We start from the raw sequence: 22,368 nt of genomic DNA on the forward strand, positions 1-22,368 counted from the left end.
CGTCGTTGAACTCGTTGACCTACAACGATTACGAAGTGATTTGGGCCTCACAGATAGTGGACACATTAAAATTGTATTAATGCGATAGCGGCCATCTTGTGGCCACTGACACTTCCGCTCGATGCACTGCGGCATTACTGGGCATTACACTTTACATTTGATCTTATTTTGATGTCACCCGCAGTACATTACGCTTGTGATAGTCGAACGAGCGAGCGAAGCGAAGTTCTTACATTCAACTTGGAACACACGGCTGAACACAGACAGACGGACAGTGGAGTCTTAGTAATAGGGTCCCGTTTTTACCCTTTGGGTACGGAGCCCTAAAAACAAGTTCGTTTAAAGAGAGTAAAATCGCACTGAAACATGCCTCACAGTAGGTAGTAACGATCGATATGACAATAAAGCATGTTTAACGATAACGACGAACGTTGCGCCTCATTAAATGAACGAGCGGCGATTGTTTAGATTTGTACGAGTGTGCCTCATCAACGTGTTGACGCGACTATTAGGCGAGTATCGTAGTTGGAATTTAGTTGTGGACATGTTCATTTAACTTGTTAATATCTGGGAGACAAGGCGTTTTCCCAGATATAAGACCTTGCTAGATGGATTTTTCGGCCCCGAAAATCTTGGCACACAGGACACAGGACATTCCTTAATTGGTATGTATCCCTCCTCTGTCCTGACTATAATTTAGAGTTTTATGTATGTTTATTTATGGACAATTTCCATTATTCACATTAAGTGTATTTTGTACCCAAAACGAACAATGTAAAATATTCTGTAACAAGGTAAAACAATTCATTCTGCTAAATGGACTAGATCCCGAGGACAAGAAACGGGCCATCTTATTGACTCATCATCATATTGACGAAGTCTATCTTTTGCTCCGTAATTTAGTTCATCCTAAGGTGGTAGAAAATTCGAAATTTAATCAGTAAATACTGTTAATAGAAGTAATAAATAACCATCTGACCCCAAGGCTTCTCGAAGGTTCTATTCCCGGGCCTTTCCTGTTTTAATTTTCTTATAGCTCATGTCGCATATTACTTTCATTTAGCTAAACACTGTTAACAAATATAGGACTTACAGAAATAGGCATACTATAGCCATAAGCATAGCCGTACATTTGCAAGCCGAAGGAGGGGAGTGCGTCTTGTCGTGCATTAACCAAACAGCTGTGCGGTCAAGCCGTCTCTGCAATAGTGAGTATTATATTCTTTGCTGCAATTGCTCAGAGCTCCTGTGCAGTTTATTCGTGCAACATTATTTATTCTGTAGTATCCACGTAGTATCTATACACATTCCGAAAATAACCGCCACATACGCAAGCGTAAGATAACGTTACTATAATAGCGACACACAGCGTTTTGTAAAATAACGTATGGCATAAAATTTTCAAAAGCTTTAAGACTTTTCTGATCTGCGTACGGGGCCAAGACATTACGCGTAGTTATTCCTAAACTCTTATTTTAACGAGAATAAAGTTGAATTTCGTTAAGTTCAGTCACATTCTTGGGATATTTTTTTGTCTATGTTTGCATAGAACCGATTCTTGTCTGGTTTAAACTGGATCGTCCCTCTCGACTTGCGCGTTTTACATTAATATTTATGTTTTTATGACATAAACATAACCTTTGAGGTAAGCTTTAAATCAGGCACCGACAAAATCACAACATTATTTGTAAAGACCTAAAGACCATAAAATTGCTGATGATAATTTTCACAATTAAGCCCATCAGATATCATAGACCTAAGCACTATCTATGTATTTATATACGCCAATGGTGATAAAACAGACATCATCAATCAATAAGCCTTTGCATTGGAGCAGCCCACCGAGTGAATTTTCACGTGATGCCTCTGCGATCTATTTTTCTCGTTCTTATCTGTAATAAAGGACCCATCTTTAGTCCGTTGGACTTGTACGTATATCACAAAGATATACATAACGTAGATATATGAAATAGATACGAAAGGTGGCCTTGGAAGATGTCCTGCTACTTGCAGTCCAAAATGACCTGAAAACACTAAATATATTGAAGCCGAAACTGCACAAAATCGTCCTGTGTGGAGAAAGAGGACAAGGAGAGCCGACCCCAAATAATGAGAAAAATGTGGAAGAAGATATGAAATAAAAGATCAAAGACATTAATAGGGTTAGTGACGTTAGTGTCTTTTTCGAATGGACGAAAACTGCCTTGTGAATCTCAATGGACATATTTTTGTGCTTCATAAATGTGGGACCTTCAGCTGAACCACCAGAAAATGTGAGAGTAACTGGACCACCACAATTGCCAGCAGACGCTCCTGAGAGACTAACATGACCAGCGACTGGCCCGGATCTGAGACGGTCTACGAGAATCAGGAAAGCACCTGAAAGATTAGATTTGTAAATTAGATAATAAGGTACATTCCCTTAAAAAGGGGGACGAGTAACGTGTATCCATGTAACTTAAATAGCGCTGAGTGCGCATAGATAATGATAAGACGAGGTTGATTGTATGGTATGGATGGTAAAGAAAGGATGCCAATCTCTTATGGCAGAATTGTTGCAAAAGTGACCGCTTTCAGCTTTAAATAATAGTTCCTAATCTCTCCGGTGGCGCTAGTTAGGCTCCGGGACATGAGTATAACTTGAACCATATAAGGCAACAAATAACCCGACCAAATTACGTAGGTTGTTTTTGATAGTATTTCGGTGTATGGTGGCGCCGCCTAATTACTGTTTTTTGATGGACACTTTTCATACATAGATATTTGGCTCCTTTATATAGTCTCCATGTTGTATGGTTTAATGGCGGATCTCAAGTTTGAATAATTAAATAGTAAAATTACATTAAGCAGTGTTTTATTGGTGTAAGAATATTATAATAAAATGCATGGAAATCTAGCCCTGCTGCAAGACAGCGTGTCGAGATGGCGACGACCGCGTAATGGCGGCCGGAAAGTCCGGATCAGGTGAAAGGGGCGCTTCCGGCTGGGAAACTCGATTGACATCTATAATAGCCACCACGCCTCGGACATGATTGTCAGATTTATGAAAGCAACATGTTTTTACAAGCGTTTTATTAACTTGCAATGTACCTAACTATGTATCCGTAGACAACATGCCAATCGCTAACGCTCCGTAGCGAACGAAACGCAACTGTCACTGTCACACTAATCTGGAAGAGTGATAGAGAGACACAAAGCGATCCGATGGCGAAGCGATCACCTTGACTAGGCAGCCTGAACAGAAATAATATAAATTGCTCTGATAATTAGCTTAAGATAATATATATGTACATATTATTCACCATTCATAAGTGCTTATTGGTAGGCCTAAATGAATAAAGACCATGACACACCTGACAGGGTGTCATGGAAGCTTCCTGTATAACTTTTATAACATCCCATGTACATGACTTTACAAATAAACATCTTATCTTATCTTAAAGTATATTTAAACTTGAACTTTGAAAGCTCCCAAAAAAAAAATGTAGTAGTCCATGGGGCTCTTTGGAGGTACGATTATTCTACAGCGGGTGGCTCATCTTCTTCTTCTCAAAAGTTTGCCGACTTTGAAGTACTTTGAACCAAAGATAGATATAACTCCGTTATAGATGGATACAGTCTAAGGAAAAAACGTGCCTCGAAAATCAAGAAAATTTGATTCTCGTTCAGAGGGCGCTACTAGCTTTGGCCAACTGTCGTATAGATGGCGTTGACGGCTTCGTTTGTTATTTAACAATTTTAACGCATATCAGTGAAAGAACATGGGTCAAAATCATAAAAATAATTAATGCAAATAAAAAAAATCATTTATCCATATCTAAATACATTTTATCGTATTTTTAAAAATATTTATTTTTAGTTTTAAAGTGTGTCGACAGATGGCAGTGAATTAACTGGGGTTACAAAATTTACTATGACAGTACCGCTCTAGTATAAGTTACTCTATGTTTGAACTAAGCCTACACCGTGCGTCACTCCTCTCTTAAAAAGCTTTATCTTTAATTATTTTATAATACTTATTAGTAATTCAAATTAGTAGTCTGCTCCATCTATTATGTTAAGACTTAACTTTTACTTTAATACCCGAACCGAAGTAAAAGGCGTAGGCGCGTTCTTGTGGCCTTACAAGACAAATATACAAGTTACTACCATGTTTGCGCACCCCCACTCACCCCACCTGTTGCTGGGAGCCGATCGCCAAGCAAATTCCAACTTAAACATCTTCGGCTTAAAGCTCAAAATAGTATTTGAAGTTGGTTATTTCTGGAAGCCCGTTAAGTTACAGGCTACAAATTTGTTTACAATTTAACGGACGTTAAGTTCATATATATAGGTAGGTATTGAGACTAGTGAGTTCAATGGTCTGCTATTAAGAGGAAAGCGGACGACCGCTATTCCATACAAACGTAGTGTAGTCCTTATTTTTAGGGTTCCGTACCCAAGAATAAAAACGGAACCATATTAGACTCTGTCCGTCTGTCTGTCACCAGGCTGTATCTCACCAACCGTGACAGCTGAAATTTTCACAGATGATGTATTTCTGTTGCCGCTATAACAGCAAATACTAAAAAGTACGGAACCCTCGGTGGGCGAGTCCGACTCGTACTTGTCCGGTTTTTTTCTCGGGAACATTATGAAACATATTTTTACACAATTTGATGTATATTATCTATAGCTATGCCCCTTCGTACTTTTTAATTTTTTCTATTACTTATTATAAGAATCAGGGGCGAAAATCAATTTTCATGCAAATTATTTAACGCTCCTAATTCTATAATAATTAAAATTTCGAAAACAATCAAAAGAAGGGTTGATATTGATATACATCAAATGGTGTCAAAATAATTTCAATAAGTAATATTAAAAAATTAAATCCAACGAGGGAAATACGTTTGTATGAAAGGCGGTTTCGGGGCGGACCTCCACTTTCGTCTTAAACTTGATATTTAAACCTGATATAGCTTTCAAATAGAGATTTTGAGAAAACGTGACTATACGCTACTCGTATGTTGCAAAATTCTTTGTTAAGAATCGGTTCGAAGTTCGAAGGTTAAGGTATTCAGTTCAGTTGCGGCTTAGAATGGGCAAAGATAGATATAACTCCGTAATAGATGGATACAGTCTAAGGAAAAAACGTGCCTCGAAAATCAAGAAGATTTGATTCTCGTTCAGAGGGCGCTACTAGTTTTGGCCTACAGTCGTATAGATGGCGTTGACGGTTTCGTTTGTTATTTAACAATTTTAACGCATATCAGTGAAAGAACATCGGTCAAAATCATAAAAATAATTAATGCAAATAAAAAAAATCATTTATCTATATTTAAATACATTCTATCGTATTTTTATAAATCTTCATTTTTAGTTTTAAAGTGTGTCGACAGATGGCAGTGAATTTACTGGGGTTACAAAATTTACTATGACAGTACCGCTCTAGTATAAGTTACTCTATGGAATGGGTTTGTGATTAACTCTTTTAATTTTGCGAAACACTGAAGTCATAAAGACAATAGGTACAATACAATAAATGTGTTGTATAATATTCTATAATAAACAATTCCTGAATAATTACACAAAAAATACAAAAACACCGTTTTTAATGATATGCCCCCAATTTCCAAGTAAGCGACTATACTACTCGGAATGGGCAATGTCAGAGACAGATCTATTCTCATCATTCACAGTCAGAGATTAACGTCCAAGTCCACAAAACAGTCTAATATATAATAATCAAAACAAACAACGTTCCAAATTTAAACTTTCAAATGAAGTAAAATTCGAATCGCGAACGTCCATATAGTACGGTGCGGTGCCGTCGCTCGGGCGGCGGGCGCCATTCGATGCAAGCTCGTTTACTTTAATCGATTCAATCGCGACAAGTGGGTGCAATGAACCGAGTGACGCGCGTCGGCGTCACAGAAATCCCAACAGTAATTAAGTTATTTTTTTTCTCGGAAAATACTTCCGCAGGCTTAATTTATCTGGACGCTTCCCGTGATTAGTATCCGCATGTCCGTGATTCGATTGCGATAGTCAATACGGAATAGCGACCATTTTTTCCTTGTACCTAATATTATTGTTTCGTTTAGTTCGATAGTAAACTACCTACGTTTTGTTTTTTTAGGGTTCCGTACCAAAAGGGTGAAAACGAGACCCTATTACTAAAACTCCGCTGTCCGTCTGTCTGTCTGTCACCAGGCTGTATCTCATGAACCGTGATAGCTAGGCAGTTGAAATATTCACAGATGATGTATTTCTGTTGCCGCTATAACAACAAATACTAAAAAGTACGGAACCCTCGGTGGGCGAGTCCGACTCGCACTTTTAATGATAATAATAATAACTAAAGACTAAAATAAAAACATTAGGTAACAATGGTAACATTAGCTGCTAACAATGCTAACTTTTGTCGGAAGTGTTAAAATGTGTAGCAAATAAGTATTTTATCGCCATGAATTATAGTTTGTCAAAGGACTGTCTCATATCAAACATAGGCAGAGAGAATCATACTATCTTTGTCTTACACTAGTACTAGCACCCAAAAGAAAAGGATAAGTATAGTTTTTTTTTTGTTCTTATTTAATGCCAATTTCGTTTGACCAACTGTATAAATATATGAACGAAACGAATCAATTGCCTTCATCAGTCATAAAGTTTAAAATATTTACGGCGCTTGTACGCTCTTGTTTTCATTGCACAAAGTGTCCAAACAACTATCTCCAAGATCAATTTAATATTGTAATCGACAAAAAGGAACCTTAGCATGTAAAACACAAAGTTCACTATTATTCTCAGTATTCGCAACCGCCCAAAACTGGTTTTGAGAGTATAATTAGGTTTTTTTCGTCCCAAAAATAACTGAATCTGATACACGAATGTCGAATATCTGCGCCGCACTAGCACGCGAAGCGTTGCCTTGCTGATGGATTTTACCTCTTATGACTTGCAAATAAGTTTGCATGTCTAATAAAATTCTATTACCTTTTCATTTTAGCTTTTTTTGGATAGTCTGAGGTTATAAATAGCTTGTTTTTTAATAACAGTCCCGGTAGGTTTTTTGCGTATTTTTGTTGATCACGTGCGTCACTGGCGAGTTCAAGGACATCTATGTAAACAGAAACCGATTGGTGTGAATTAAGTTTGTATGCATGCCTTTTTTTGGGTTCCGTACCCAAAGGGTAAAAACGGGACACTTATGACTCCGCTGTCCGTCTGTCTGTCAGCAGGCTGTAGATACAGCCGTGATAGCTAGACAGTTGAAATTTTCACAGATGATGTATTTCTGTTGCCTTTATAACAACAAATACTAAAAAGTACGGAACCCTCGGTGGGCGAGTTCGACTCGCACTTGTCCGGTTTTTTTATTTGCTGCTATGGTTGACCAGCACATAACCGATTTTGATAAATAAGTACATTTAGACAGCGCAACCGCATCCAGACTGAAACGATGATTTTGATTAATAAAATAAGGGGTCATCCATTATAATGACATCTCACGTTTAGGGGGGGGGTCAAGAAAATGTGACATGTTGTGACAAAGGGGGGGGGGGGGGGGGGTCACAAACTTTGTGACGTCATATTAACTTATTTAAATTATTTTATTCGCTGTACAGTTAAATAACAAGTGATAACAAGTTTTTGGAACGATAATCGTTTAATTTTCTTAAAAAAATGTGACGTCACACCAGGGGGAAAGGGTTTGCCAAATGTGACCAAGTGTGACAAGGAGGGGGGGGGGGTGTCAAAAAACCTCGAAATTCGTGTGACGTAATTAATGGGAATGGGGAAGGAAACGTATGACCCCCCTTGTCACAACTTCTTGCCCCCCCCCCCCCCACCCTAATCGTGTGATGTAATTAATGGATGATCCCTTACGAATATAAAGTTACCTAAAAGCGTTCTTAACATGTAGTAACAACTCATTAATCACACACTCACTCATAACAGATACGCTATTTACAAATCCGTATTATTTTACATATCTAAACGGTTATATTAAACCATAGAGTAACTTATACTAGAGCGGTACTGTCATAGTAAATTTTGTAACCCCAGTAAATTCACTGCCATCTGTCGACACACTTTAAAACTAAAAATGAAGATTTATAAAATATGATAAAATGTAGTTAAATATGGATAAATGATTTTTTTATTTGCATTAATTATTTTTATGTTTTTGACCCATGTTCTTTCACTAATATGCGTTTAAATTGTTAAATAACAAACAAAACCGTCAACGCCATCTATACGACAGTAAGCCAAAGCTAGTAGCGCCCTCTGAACGAGAATCAAATTTTCTTGATTTTCGAGGCACGTTTTTTCCTTAGACTGTATCCATCTATTACGGAGTTATATCTATCTTTGATTAAGCCTAGTCAATATAAATAATGCATCTAGGTACTTTACTTCATACGCAGATAAGATATATAGAAGGTAGAAGGTACCTATGCGATATGCTATGTACATTTTACAACAAACTTGTGTCTAACGATTTTAACCTTTATATCAACAGAATAAGATGCAATATAATTAGCCATTGATATGACCATGAGACTGTTGAGTCACGGGCCTAGATTAACTTGTTACACACGACCACATTGAAAAGACACACGGGTCAAATAAAAATAACGTTAAAGGATTTGCCACACTGGATGCGTTCTGCGGTCAGCGGTCAGGTCAAACCCGCATTATGTATGAACAACATTGACAGCAACCTTTAAAGTTGAAGTTTGACCTGACCGCTGCCCGCAGAACGCATCCAGTGTGGCAAATCCTTAAGGGGATCCCATGCCCCAAATGACCTTCGATCTGAATACCTTAGTTTTCTAATGTTTTTTGTAGCTTATCATATTAACAGCAACGGCTTTAAATATATACTTTAAAGATCATTATTATCGAGATATTTGGCATCAAAGTTGAACAATTTTAGGCCAAAAAACTGGTTTTCTGGCCATAACTTTTGTGTTAATTAATTTAAAACTAAAACCTTAGACAATTTTTTTAACGTCAAAGACGAAAGATGCCAGACATAATGTAGGTTTCGTATATGTAAGATCTTTCACAGCAATCGAGATACAAAAAAAAAGTGTTTTTTTAGGTAGATAAGAGTTTTGAATGATTGACGGTTAGTTTCACTAGACTTATATTGACCGGGATATAGACCGTGATTACCTCCCGGTGATTATCCCGGTAAATATAAGTCTAGTGACTACCTAGATTGCTCTGAAACTTTGTACTTACAATAGGATAAGGTAGATTTTTGTCTGTAATTAGTTTATGCTACAGATACCATAGTTAAAAAAATATTAAGTACCCCAATTTAAGTTTTTCATACAAAACTTGTTTTTGCTCTATTTCGTTTATTTTATAAACTGGAGCTATATAAACTAATTACAGACCTAGATATACTTCATGTCTTTGTACGTGCAAAGTTTTATTACAATCCAACACGTAGGTTTAAAATGAGAGCGGAACTACGTTTGTATGGGAAGGTGCAATTCGGCCGAGCTCGCCGGGGACTCTTACTCGTAAGTAACACCGCGTGGCAAGAAGGCAAGATGCACGATCAACAATAGGTAAGTAATTTAATGTAGTTGTCATATAACTTGCTTATGTTATGGCACGCAATGATAATCTGTTCCGTTTGAAAAACATCTAGAATGTGTCTGCATGGTGAGAGTAACATACGATCATACATCCGGTTGATAAAACACATTGTATTATAGAAAAGAGTACCGTCAACCGGGGTGAATAGGGATGGCTGGCGTGAATAGGGATAATTTAACTTAAAATTCGATTTACCTGATAATTTCTTAAAAAATACCCACCATGGGCGTAGCCACGGTGGGGCAAGGTGGGGCAGTTGCCCCACCCTGATCTCTGACCGCTATTGGTCTCTGACCGGAAAATTAAATATTAATTTAGGTAATTTAAAAATTACTCCGCGAATCGAGCGCGCATGCACAGAGATCGTGTCTTTTATAGTTTATAGTTTTTTGTCTATTAGAGTTATTTGCGATTTCCGGACAAAGTTAAGGCCAGTCCAGACGGGAGCAATTTTTCGCCAATCTGATGAAATCAGGTGGTGCGGACGCAAACGCCAATATGGCTCGCTGATTTCAACCACCGATTATGACCGATATTACTGAAAAAATTGAGGTGCATACACAAGAATACCAATTTATGACGCTAGTATTCGCGTTTGGGGGCATTTGTTCAATTTAGAACGCTCAAATATTTAAAAAATAAAAAATATTTAAACGATTAAAAAATGCCCCCCAAATACTAGCGTCACAAATTGGTTTTCCTGCATCTGCACCCCATTTTATCGGTAATATCGGTCATAATCGGCAAGCCAAATTGGCGTTTGCAAGGCCTGATTTGACCGGACAATTTCAAAAAAATACAAAAAATACAAAATTCTTTATTTTATAATAATTTACATTTTTGTGATACAGGGGATCCGCCGGGGGCCGCCCGGTAAGCAAAACAATGCTTGTGTTGGGAGGCACCGCTCTTCCCTAGGTTTATAAATATGGCGGCGACGTGGTACGCCACCCGTCACGTCTCGTTTCTCGCGGGGGCGACAAGCGGCTCACGGAGAGCCGCTTTGCTACGCTGAATGTTGGAGGAGGAATGGAAGAGAAATTAAATGAGGTTTTGCAGATGATGGATGAGAGAAAAATTGATATTTTGTGTGTTAATGAGACGAAACGGAAAGGATGCGATACCACCTTGCATGGAACCTACACGGCGTATTGGTCTGGGGTACCTAGTTCGGATCGCGCCTGTCAGGGAGTTGGTGTTGTACTTTCCGCAAGAATGGCTGAGTGTGTGAGAGAATTTGAATGTGTGAATTCCAGACTGATGTGGATTAGACTGAAAGTGGGAATGATGCGTATATTTTTGGTAGGAGTTTACGCTCCAGTAGACCGGGGTGCGAGTATCTCACAGCGCGTTCGGGATGAAAGGCAGATATTTTGGGATGAACTAAGAGAGGTTTTGAAAGTATGTAAGAGTAATGAAAGATTAGTTTTGTTAGGTGACTTCAATGGCTGGGTAGGAATAAAAAGGGACGGATTTGAAAAGGTTCTTGGAATGTACGGTGACGAGAGAGTGAATGATAATGGGAGGAGCGTGTTAGAAATTTGCCAAGAGTGGAACCTTTGTGTAACAAACACGATGTTTGACCACAAAAGGATACACTTATACACTCGAGAGGCGGAGAATGTTAGGAAAAGTATGATTGACTTTGTGATAGTGGATGAAAGAATTAGGAAGAATGTTATCGACTCCAGGGTGTATCGAGGGTCGGGTATCCATTCTGACCACTTCCTGGTAATGTGCCGATTAAGTGGCTTGTTTAAAGGATGGAGACAACGACCCTGTACAGTTACTGTCGAGTTAAAAAGAATAAAAGTGGAAAATTTGCAAGAAGAAGGAGTAAATGATGAGTATAGGAGTAGATTAAAAACCGAATTCAATGGTATGGATGAGATTAGTGAGACTGAACAATTGTGGAATAGTTTTAAAAATAAAGTAGTAAGTGTGGCAAGTGAAGTATGTGGAGTAAGGAAGAGGCACAAAGGAAAAAAGGAGAAGAATGTTTGGTGGGATAAAGAAGTGCAAGAAGCAGTGTGTAAGAAGAAAAAGTTGTGGTTGGATTGGTTAGCCACAAGAGCTAACCAAAGAAATCACACGGCTTCATTTGACGAAGTCAGTGAAGCGAAAAAGGATTATAGAAGAATGAAAGTGTTAGTAAAGGAGTTAGTAGACAGAAAGAAAGACGAACAGAAAGATAAAATGGAAGAAAGGCTCTCTCAAGATTTCCAAACAAATATAAAGTTTTTCTGGAAGTCCGTTCGTTTAGCCAGGGGTAACACCCAGAATTCTGAGCTAAAGTCAATAAAAGACAAGAATGGAAGATTAGTGAATGAGGAAGAATGCATCTTAGAAAGATGGAAAGAGTATTTTGAAAGTTTGTTTGATAAAGAGGAGGCAAGTACGTCAATTTCGGAGTTGAAAGAAAGCATTGAAAACGTGTCGGAGAACGAAGATAGTATTAGCATGGATGAAATTGTGAAAGCGTTGAAAGGAATGAAATCAGGGAAGGCTGCAGGGTATGATAGAGTTTCTGTCGAGATGCTGAAAGCTGGACAAGGCATTGTAGCAAGTCAGTTGTACCGCCTTTTCAATATGTGCTTCAGAACCGGTCAAGTGCCCAGGGACTGGTGCAAGGCCATCATTGTACCTCTTTACAAAGGAAAGGGATCACAACTGGATTGCAAAAACTACAGAGGCATTAGCTTACTCAGCGTCGTCGGCAAATTGTATGCAAAGATATTGATTGAAAGAGTAGTGAAAGAAACCGATGAGAAAGTATGGGATGCACAAGCGGGATTCCGAAAGGGTATGGGATGTACGGATCAAGTCTTTTCCTTGCGATGCATAGCCGAAAAGTATTTGGCCAAAGGTCAGAAGGTCTATTGCGCTTTCGTGGATTTGGAAAAGGCTTATGACAGAGTGGTAAGGAATGAACTTTGGTCGGTACTGTCGGTGTATGGATTGAGCGGCCGTCTCATTCAGGCACTGAAATCGCTCTATGAGGATTCCAGTGCTTGTGTGAGGGTAAACGGGTCGTACACTGAGTGGTTTAGCATCGAAAAGGGTGTTAGGCAGGGGTGTGTAGCGTCACCGTGGCTGTTTAATCTGTTCATGGACAGTAGTTTGCATGATTTGAGAAATGATGAATGTGGGCTGAGAATGAGTGGGTTACCCGTCAAATGTCTTCTTTACGCTGATGACCTGGTATTGCTAGCGTCATCGGGTGAAGAGTTGCAGGAGATGGTAACTAGAATGCATGGATCTTTTGAAAGGAAAGGAATGAAAATAAATGTAAGTAAGACGAAAGTTATGGTATTTGAAAAGGAGGAATATATGACAAACTGTGAAATTTTGATTGGTCAAGAAAGAGTAGAACAAGTGAAAGAGTTTGTGTATCTGGGAACATTATTCACTAGGAACGGTAAGCATGATAAAGATATTGAAAGGAGAGTGAGTGCTGGAAATCGCGTGAATGGGGCACTTAACGCTTTTATGAGCAGCCAGAAGGTGTCGCAAAAGGCACGGTTGGCTGTGCATAGAGGGGTGCTGGTGCCTACACTTATGTATGGTAGCGAAAGTTGGGTATGGCAGAAGAGGCATCAGAGCCAAGTGAATGCAGTAGAAATGAGAGCGTTGAGAAGTGTGTGTGGTGTGAGATTACAAGATAGAATTAGGAACAGTGTGATAAGGGAAAAGTGTGGACTGAGCGAAGATGTAGTGACAAAAATTGAGAAAGGTATGTTGAGATGGTTTGGACACGTGGAAAGAATGAGTGAAAGAAGGCTAACAAAGAGAGTGTATAAGGGAGAGGTAGAAACGGGAGTTGGAAGGGGCAGACCTCGGCGGACTTTCTCTGATCAGATCGGGGAAATCCTGAAGAAAGGCCAGGTCAAGAGCACCCTAAACCGGCGAGCGTGTATGAGGAATGTTATGAAAGTGAAGGAAGCGAAAGAGGTATGTCAGGATCGTAGCAAGTGGAAATCCGTGGTCTCTGCCTACCCCTCCGGGAAATAGGCGTGATTATATGTATGTATGTATGTATGTACATTTTTTTTTTTTTTTTTACAGTTTTTATAAGCTTGAGGTACCAATGGTACCATAACTAATAACTAAGAAATAGTGGTGATTATACATCCGAGTTTTTTTTTACTTTAATTAGAATTTAGTCAGATTAGGGAAAAATTGTCTTCGTCTGGACAGGCCTGAAGTTAGATTATTTACAGGCTTTTTTTCTTCCTTGTTAGTACCTATTAATTATTAAATCTACCCTAGTCTTGTGCTATTCTCACAACTACAAGATAGTAAGGAAAAAAAATGTTTCTGTTACTACTGCACTCAACCCCTGGTTTACCAATAAAAATAAACCAGGGTTCGAAACAAAACAGCCTACGTACACTAAAACTAATAATTGAAATACTCCGTAAAAGTATCGACTCGAAAAAAATCTTTGAATCGTAATATGATTTGCCTTATGGTAATATAGTTCAGATCCGGAAACCGCTTTCAACTTTTAGTATGTTATTTAGTATTGGGTTTCCAAAATTGCCGGGAGACAGCGGTACCGGCCATCTACTTCAGCGGAATGACTCCCGCCTCTTTGCGAATATTCCATATTGCTCCCAAACTGCATTGCACATACACATGCGGGGTATTAAATGAAAGCCAATTAAATATTCTATATTTAATTTCTACACTTTAGTAGTTTAAGAGCAATTTACAAAATAAATGAAAATGACGTAAAAAAAAATCGATTATTTGGGTTTTACAACCAAACCAAAAGTCGGACGTTAAAGCGATGTACTACAATAATATTAAAGATGATGTCTCAAGCCATACACAGATATCAAAAAATCAAAATCAGACCAAAAATGAAAAAAAAATTGTACCAAAATATAGGTATTTGCCAGAACAACTGCATTAAAGTATAAAAAAATCTAAATTGGTCATTTTCAAGTTTTGGAGACCCAATACTATGCCCAACAACATACTAAAAGTTGATGGCGGTTTCCGGATCTGAACTATCTCTTCGACCGTTTCCCATAAGGCATAGTACTATTTATCCGCTCCTCTTTCCCCTAACATGTATTTAAATATGGATTAATGATTTTTTTATTTGCATTAATTATTTTTATGATTTTGACCCATGTTCTTTCACTGATATGCGTTAAAATTGTTAAATAACAAACGAAATCGTCAATGCCATCTATACGACAGTAGGCCAATGCTAGTAGCGCCCTCTGAGCGAGAATCAAACTTTCTTGATTTTCGAGGCACGTTTTTTCCTTAGACTGTATCCATCTATTACGGAGTTATATCTATCTTTGCCCTAACCCTCACTCTCCTGTAGATCGAAAATATTCGAGCGGTTTAACCGTACCCTGTATGGTAACAGGGTACGGTTGAAACAGCCTCCCCTACTTCTGCCCCACCCCTTAAAGAATGCTGGCTACGCCCATGATACCCACACAAATTATATCATTTGCAATAAACAGCTGAAAATAGCAGTATTATCAAACATTTGTACTTTTGTATTCGTAAAATAACTCGAAAATAAATTTGTATGTAGTTTTAGTCCCAAAACTAAACTATCTTCTACTACAAAAAAGTAAATAACCGCGTAACTTATTCACCAACCGCCCGAGATAAATTGTACAGTCGACATCAGATATATCGGAGCGGCCGAGGTTATCACAATATCTGAACACGCACTCTAACGTCTTGACAATAAGGGCTACCGCGTTTAATTTCGCCGCTAGGGGCGCTAGTGTAGATGGAAGTCTTTCAATATGTCAAATGCATAGAAGTTTTGGGGGTTTCAAGCTTTTTTATTGGGAATTTTCACTCCCTATTTATAATTGTGGTAAATCTTTGTCCATCTTTGATTAATCATGATAAACAATAGATATAGCTCAATAAATGTTAGTGGTTTAAAAAAAGTGCCAACTAAATTATATGCAAAATTAAACAGGTTAAAAAAATGGCACATTTAGACGTTAAAATACCTTTTGTGTATTAACGTACTTATTGATTTTATAAAAATAAGCATAGAAGAATTTTGAGATCTGTTTTTCTGGACCTACATCTACAGTGGCGCCAACTGGTGAGCACAAAAACGGTAGCCCTCATTGAGGCGTGTTCAGATATTGATATATGCACCTTGGCCGCTCCGATATATCTGATGGCGCTGGCGACTGTTCACTTATAGCGCAGCAGAAGCTAGTAAACAAGATTAAACATGTACGTCGGTTATATTACGTGAACATTTGTGCCATTCTCAATTAAAAGGGTACTTATTGTCGGTTGTCAATAAGGCGCTATTTCCATTTTCCATAGATTCAATTTGAAATCAACCTTATTGACAACCGACAATGTGGTACCTTTTGGTTGTAGTACAATTTTGTATTGTATTTCATCAAGGCGCTATTTCCATTTTCCATATACATAGATTCAATTTGAAATCAACCTTATCGACAACCGACAATGTGGTACCTTTTGGTTGTAGTACAATTTTGTATTGTATTTCATCAAGGCGCTATTTCCATTTTCCATATACATAGATTCAATTTGAAATCAACCTTATCGACAACCGACAATGTGGTACCTTTTGGTTGTAGTACAATTTTGTATTGTATTTCATCAAGGCGCTATTTCCATTTTCCATATACATAGATTCAATTTGAAATCAACCTTATCGACAACCGACAATGTGGTACCTTTTGGTTGTGGTACAATTTTGTATTGTATTTCATCAAGGCGCTATTTCCATTTTCCATATACATAGATTCAATTTGAAATCAACCTTATCGACAACCGACAATGTGGTACCTTTTGGTTGTGGTACAATTTTGTATTGTATTTCATCAAGGCGCTATTTCCATTTTCCATATACATAGATTCAATTTGAAATCAACCTTATCGACAACCGACAATGTGGTACCTTTTGGTTGTGGTACAATTTTGTATTGTATTTGTCCTGTTACGAGTTGTATCAAACAAAACAAACGGCAATCTTTTACCTTGCTTGTTTACAACGTAAGGATTCATTGAACCTTTTACACCTTGTTTTTCATTTGTTTTATTTAATTTATTTTCAATGAAGCAGTTTCATTCTAGGTATAATAAGTAATTTTATTTTTTATTTTATTTATTTAAGGTTTACCAACAATTGTTGACATCGATACATTAATAATTAACGTACTAAGCTAATACATGTAAGGAGTGGTGTCACAATTACTTACAGGTAAACACCGCATGCATAACAAATATAGAAAAACCTAAATTTAAACTTATTTTCTAATTATTTGTGTTTTAAGAAATATTTTCGGACAGATTATTAACAATCCTGTGATAACTTGCGGAGTCGGGGGCACATTCTAGGGATTTGATATCTATAAAAAAGATGTCGATATATATTTTGCATCCGTCAGCCGCCCATTAGTCATTATATTGTCAAAGTAGTTTTGATAAAGAACTCCTTTCAGCCGGGCTAGCACATGATTGGCGCGACAGTATCTCGCGGCGAGATAGACTACCCGTCTTTTTCTAACTATGTTAATTAAATAGGGACGGGTAGTCTATCTCGCCGCGAGATACTGTCGCGCCAATCATGTGCTAGGCCTACAGGTAAAGAAATTTAGATTTTCGTTTTTCGCGGTAGGGCCTCTAGGATTGCGTTAGTAATACTAACATCCTGGCAACGACATTGCGCGACTGGCATCGGCTAAGGCGAAAACCATAGGTGGGAACGAAAGGTCCGATCGCTGTTCGCTCCAGGACGTTATGGTGGCCATACACCATGCTTCCTATCGTCCAATCGGCATGACGCTGCATCAGGCTTGATTCAATCTGCACCTGCAGTTCGTCTAACACCACACACGATCAGTTTAATTGTCCAATCGGCAGCGACGTTCAGTTGTGTTAGCCATACACCATCCTTCCTATCGTCCAATCGGCAGGACGCTACCGATCACGGTGCCCTGATCACCGACATAAATCTTGACTAATGGAATTGACGATCGCCGACCGCCATACACGGTCCAATCGCCATGATCAAGCAAAAATAATCGAAAATAGATTGTGCCGTCAAGTATAACTGTCATGCCAATCCGCTCCCACACACGGTCAGATCTAACTGATCCAATCGGTAGCGTCATGCCGATTGGACGATAGTAAGGATGGTGTTAGTTAGTTAGTTAGTTTTGCTGGGCATTTTCCGCAACTCGACATCCAATGTGCCTATTTTGCGTGAAACGAGGTAGCGCTACTCTAACCACCCCAGCTCCTCCACGAAGCCTAGCAAAGTCTTCAGGTTGCGGAAGGATGGTGTATGGCCACCATTAGTGAGCCGTGGCAAAAAGCCGAGACAACGCTTACGCTAATACGATGATCGTAATCAACGCTGATGATTCAGGCTCGCGCACGACAATGCTATTTGTTTACTAGAATTTAATTGGTGCTATTATTAATATATATGTAGTCCAGCCAGTCGGTACTCGGTAGTAAACATTGCCTTGTGGCGTCCATTACCTCTGTCCTCGAAACTGTGCTAGAAAGTAATCGCTACATATCTTTTGTTTAAATGCTGTCGTTTTTTGGGATCCAAGCCTAGCCTCGTAAGACCCAGGGCATTTTTTGGGCTTCTGAATTTGGAAATTTCTTTTATTTCTAAGAGTTCAAAACTCGAATTTAATTTGTACAAGTACACGGGGACTCACGAGGATAACCTTTGCTGTAAGGACGAAAAACCGACACCGTGGCCATCCCATCGCCACCCCGCCGTGCCATAAGCCATCCGACACCACTACCCTCTCTACACGCTGGCCCATCTCAGTGGGTCAGTATGGACAGGCCTCCTTCACTCGCTCAAAGCCACGCGCTATATGCCTACCGCTCGGCGTATCGTCGACGATATAATCGACAGAGGGCCGCCGAACGCCCGCCTGAGCGCTCGCACCACACGTTTCCCGCGCTTACGCTTCGAAATGCCGAAACCACGTAATTATTGTGCAGTAGATGGGTGTAAAAGTCAAAAAACAAAAGAAAATTTGTCGTTTTTTTAGGGTTCCTTACCCAAAGGGTAAAAACGGCACCCTATTACCAAAGATAGATATAACTCCGTAATAGATGGATACAGTCTAAGGAAAAAACGTGCCTCGAAAATCAAGAAAATTTGATTCTCGTTCAGAGGGCGCTACTAGTTTTGGCCTACAGTCGTATAGATGGCGTTGACGGTTTCGTTTGTTGTTATTTAACAATTTTAACGCATATCAGTGAAAGAACATGGGTCAAAATAATAAAAATAATTAATGCAAATAAAAAAGATCATTTATCTATATTTAAATACATTCTATCGTATTTTTATAAATCTTCATTTTTAGTTTTAAAGTGTGTCGACAGATGGCAGTGAATTTACTGGGGTTACAAAATTTACTATGACAATACCGCTCTAGTATAAGTTACTCTATGCTATTACTAAGACTCCGCTGCCGCTGTCCGTCTGTCACCAGGCTGTATCTCATGAACCGTGATAGCTAGACAGTTGAAATTTTCACAGATGATGTATTTCTGTTGCCGCTATAACAACAAATACTAAAAAGTACGGAACCCTCGGTGGGCGAGTCCGACTCGCACTTGGCCGGTTTTTTCATTTCCGACTTTTCCGAGAGACGAAGAAAGGTGAGTAGTATTTTAAATCTATCTTTATGAATTTTGTCACTATTTATTTCTTTGAACATAAGTAGATAAATCGTAAATTAAGGAGTTTTTTGAGTCAGGTATTATGAGTGTTGTTTTTAAATATTTGATTGACTAATATAAAATATGGTTGATTCGCAACATTCGTTTTATTACAATAATAACATAAGTAACAGTACAACCCTAGCGCATTCTTACGATGACGCGTTGGCACGTGGCTCGCACGGCGAGCAAGGCAGTCTCGACTCTTTGTGCGCATACTTATGGTACATTTCTTCTCGTCCTGAGCAGCAGGTATTATTATTAAGATTTTGTAGGCTATTATAGAGTAGGTATTTTCGCTTTTGTATGGGAATGATGTATCTGTTACGTAGTAACTATTTATTAATCTGTGGTATGGAGGCCCATCGTGTAGAGGAGCCATCAAACCTACTCATAACTCAAGTACAAGATCAATGACAAGATCTACTCATAAATAATGACAATTTCGGAGATTTTTTCCAGGTCATTCGGATATGAAGGATAAATTACCGGCTGGTAATGTATACTTTTGATTTTCGCAACAAACCCATTATCGCAAAGCACCAATCGTTTCCTAGGCTATAACCGCGAAAATCGAAGTTCGTAAATTTCGAGCAAATCTCTGCCACTCTAATTACGGCCTTAATTGGAGTAAAAGAGTAATTTTACGAATTTCGGTGTTCGCGGTGGGCTTTCTGCTTGCTTGGTAACCTTTTAAAGAGGAATCACCCGTCTGCTTAACAATCTAACACTTACACTGTTCAGTATTCACGTTCTCACACATTCACAACAGTTCCATGGACTCCAGGACACATGCGAGCGACCAGTTCGCGTCACGTCGCGGCTCAAACTGAACCAACAACATGCTCAAGTAAACAGACATTATATAAATTTAATTGGAAATAATTACGCTAAAACCGCACAGTGACGTATTTTCCTCGAACGGGCACGGCTGCCATTCATCTCAATTACGACTAAGTAAAGCCATTGCTGCCGAGTGTAGACGGAAGACCTTGCACTTGTACTTGTACTGTACATCACTCCCTGAAGGTTATATAAACTTTTTCTCATTTTTTGTCACAATGGTTGCAAATGAGGGTTTTTTTTAATACTACGTCAGTGGCAAACAAGCATACGGCCCGCCTGATGCTAAGCAGTCTCCGTTGCCTATGTACGCCTGCAACTCCAGAGGAGTTACATGCGTTGCCGACCCTAACACTCCGCACCCTCGTTGAGCTCTGGCAATCTTACTCACCGGCAGGAACACAACACTATGAGTAGGGTCTAGTGTTATTTGGCTGCGCTTTTCTGTAAGGTGGAGGTACTTCCCCAGTCGGGCTCTGCTCTAGATCTGGAATGACATCCGCTGTGCTGTGCCCTACCACACAAAGCGAGATGACATTCAGTGCCCATACCTTTTGAGCGTAGTTTAAGGACATACCCGGGTGGGTAAGTATGGCCTACCTGGTGGTAAGCGGTATCCGTAGCCTTGAACGATTCATCACACAAATTTACGTATTAATTCGTTTTAGTTTGAATGCGAAATCTTATCATTTGATCTGTCATATCTAAATTATAAGTATACGCTCCCGTGAGACTCAAACATATTAGATTGTTTTAAATTGGGTCACTCGGGTCGGGTCTATTCGACTTAATAATACGTGAGTGACCCGATTTAAAATAATCTAATAAATTATAAGTGTTTAATTTAAGCTGCTCTTATACAGTATACTTATACGAACCTACAAAGATATTGCATTCCAATCTTTCGTGGCGTACTTACCGAGTACCGACCTACGTCAATATTCAACAACCTTGTACAAATAAGATTATACAAATTTCGCCCTTAAAACATGCAATGACGGTATTACCACCTATTTTTGCTTTTAAGGAAAACTTATCCAGTTTATAAGTGAGTCATCAAGCAAAAAATAAAATAAAAACTGAGTAGGTTTACATTAAATAAGTTAGCGCCCGCCTGTTGTTTAACATTTTCTTTTCCGTATTATTTGTATTGTTTTCTGTAATGAGGTGTGCAATAAAGAGTATTTGTATTGTATTATTATTGAATTAATTGATGACGTCAATGTCCCAGGGAAACCCAGGTATAGTCTGGCTGTGACGTTTGTGGCCCGTCTGTTCCTTGAAACCATAGAGTAACTTATACTAGAGCGGTACTGTCATAGTAAATTTTGTAACCCCAGTAAATTCACTGCCATCTGTCGACACACTTTAAAACTAAAAATGAAGATTTATAAAAATACGATAGAATGTATTTAAATATAGATAAATGATTTTTTTTATTTGCATTAATTATTTTTATGATTTTGACCCATGTTCTTTCACTGTGATATGCGTTAAAATTGTTAAATAACAAACGAAACCGTCAACGCCATCTATACGACTGTAGGCCAAAACTAGTAGCGCCCTCTGAACGAGAATCAAATTTTCTTGATTTTCGAGGCACGTTTTTTCCTTAGACTGTATCCATCTATTACGGAGTTATATCTATCTTTGCTTGAAACTGAGCGACCTTTGGTTCAATGACTCACAAACCATATTACTGCAACCACTGTGCTTAAACTTTTAAAATTTTTCGACATCCTGGATTGTAGATCCAACACTCGAATAAGTCATTTTTTGGATTTCAATGAATGGGTACAAACGTAACTGCTCTTAAAAAATATCAAGCTTATATTCCGTTTCTGGTCGCTTGAACATTGATGATCCCAAATTCACAATTAAGTTATATTATAAGTTAAAATTTAATTTATTGTAACTTGATGTATGTAACTGTATCTTTTTGTTGTATCGAATAATGTGTGATTTATGTTATAATAATAATAAAATAAAACAAACTTGAACTTGGCAAACGAGAACTGGCACAAACCTGTGGTACAAAGTGCTGCGGGCCGCAAGGCGGTATGGGAGAGTAAGGTGCTACACGGGCGGTTCTACAAGGCCCTCACGGGACCCGATGTAGACCTGCTCGCGTCGGTGAACTGGTTACGATTCGGGGACCTCTTCGGAGAAACCGAGGGTTTTGCTTGTGCA

General features: G+C 38.7%; 1 protein-coding gene across 3 annotated transcripts in view; it reads right to left on the minus strand.

Moving 5' to 3' along the window:
• Positions 1–22,368, minus strand: part of LOC134740475 (uncharacterized) — a 91,367-nt gene that overhangs the window by 39,348 nt on the left and 29,651 nt on the right. The window contains exon 1 of one of the 3 annotated variants that reach the window (XM_063672951.1): positions 20,071–20,275. The exons of the other annotated variants lie outside the window; for them this stretch is intronic. Coding sequence (XP_063529021.1) covers positions 20,071–20,098 — 28 coding nt within the window. The 5' untranslated portion in view covers positions 20,099–20,275. Of the gene's footprint in view, positions 1–20,070; positions 20,276–22,368 lie in introns of those variants that run through there. 3 annotated transcript variants of the gene reach the window in all.

The sequence above is a fragment of the Cydia strobilella genome, chromosome 4 (assembly GCF_947568885.1).
Source record: "Cydia strobilella chromosome 4, ilCydStro3.1, whole genome shotgun sequence".
Taxonomy (NCBI): domain Eukaryota; kingdom Metazoa; phylum Arthropoda; class Insecta; order Lepidoptera; family Tortricidae; genus Cydia; species Cydia strobilella.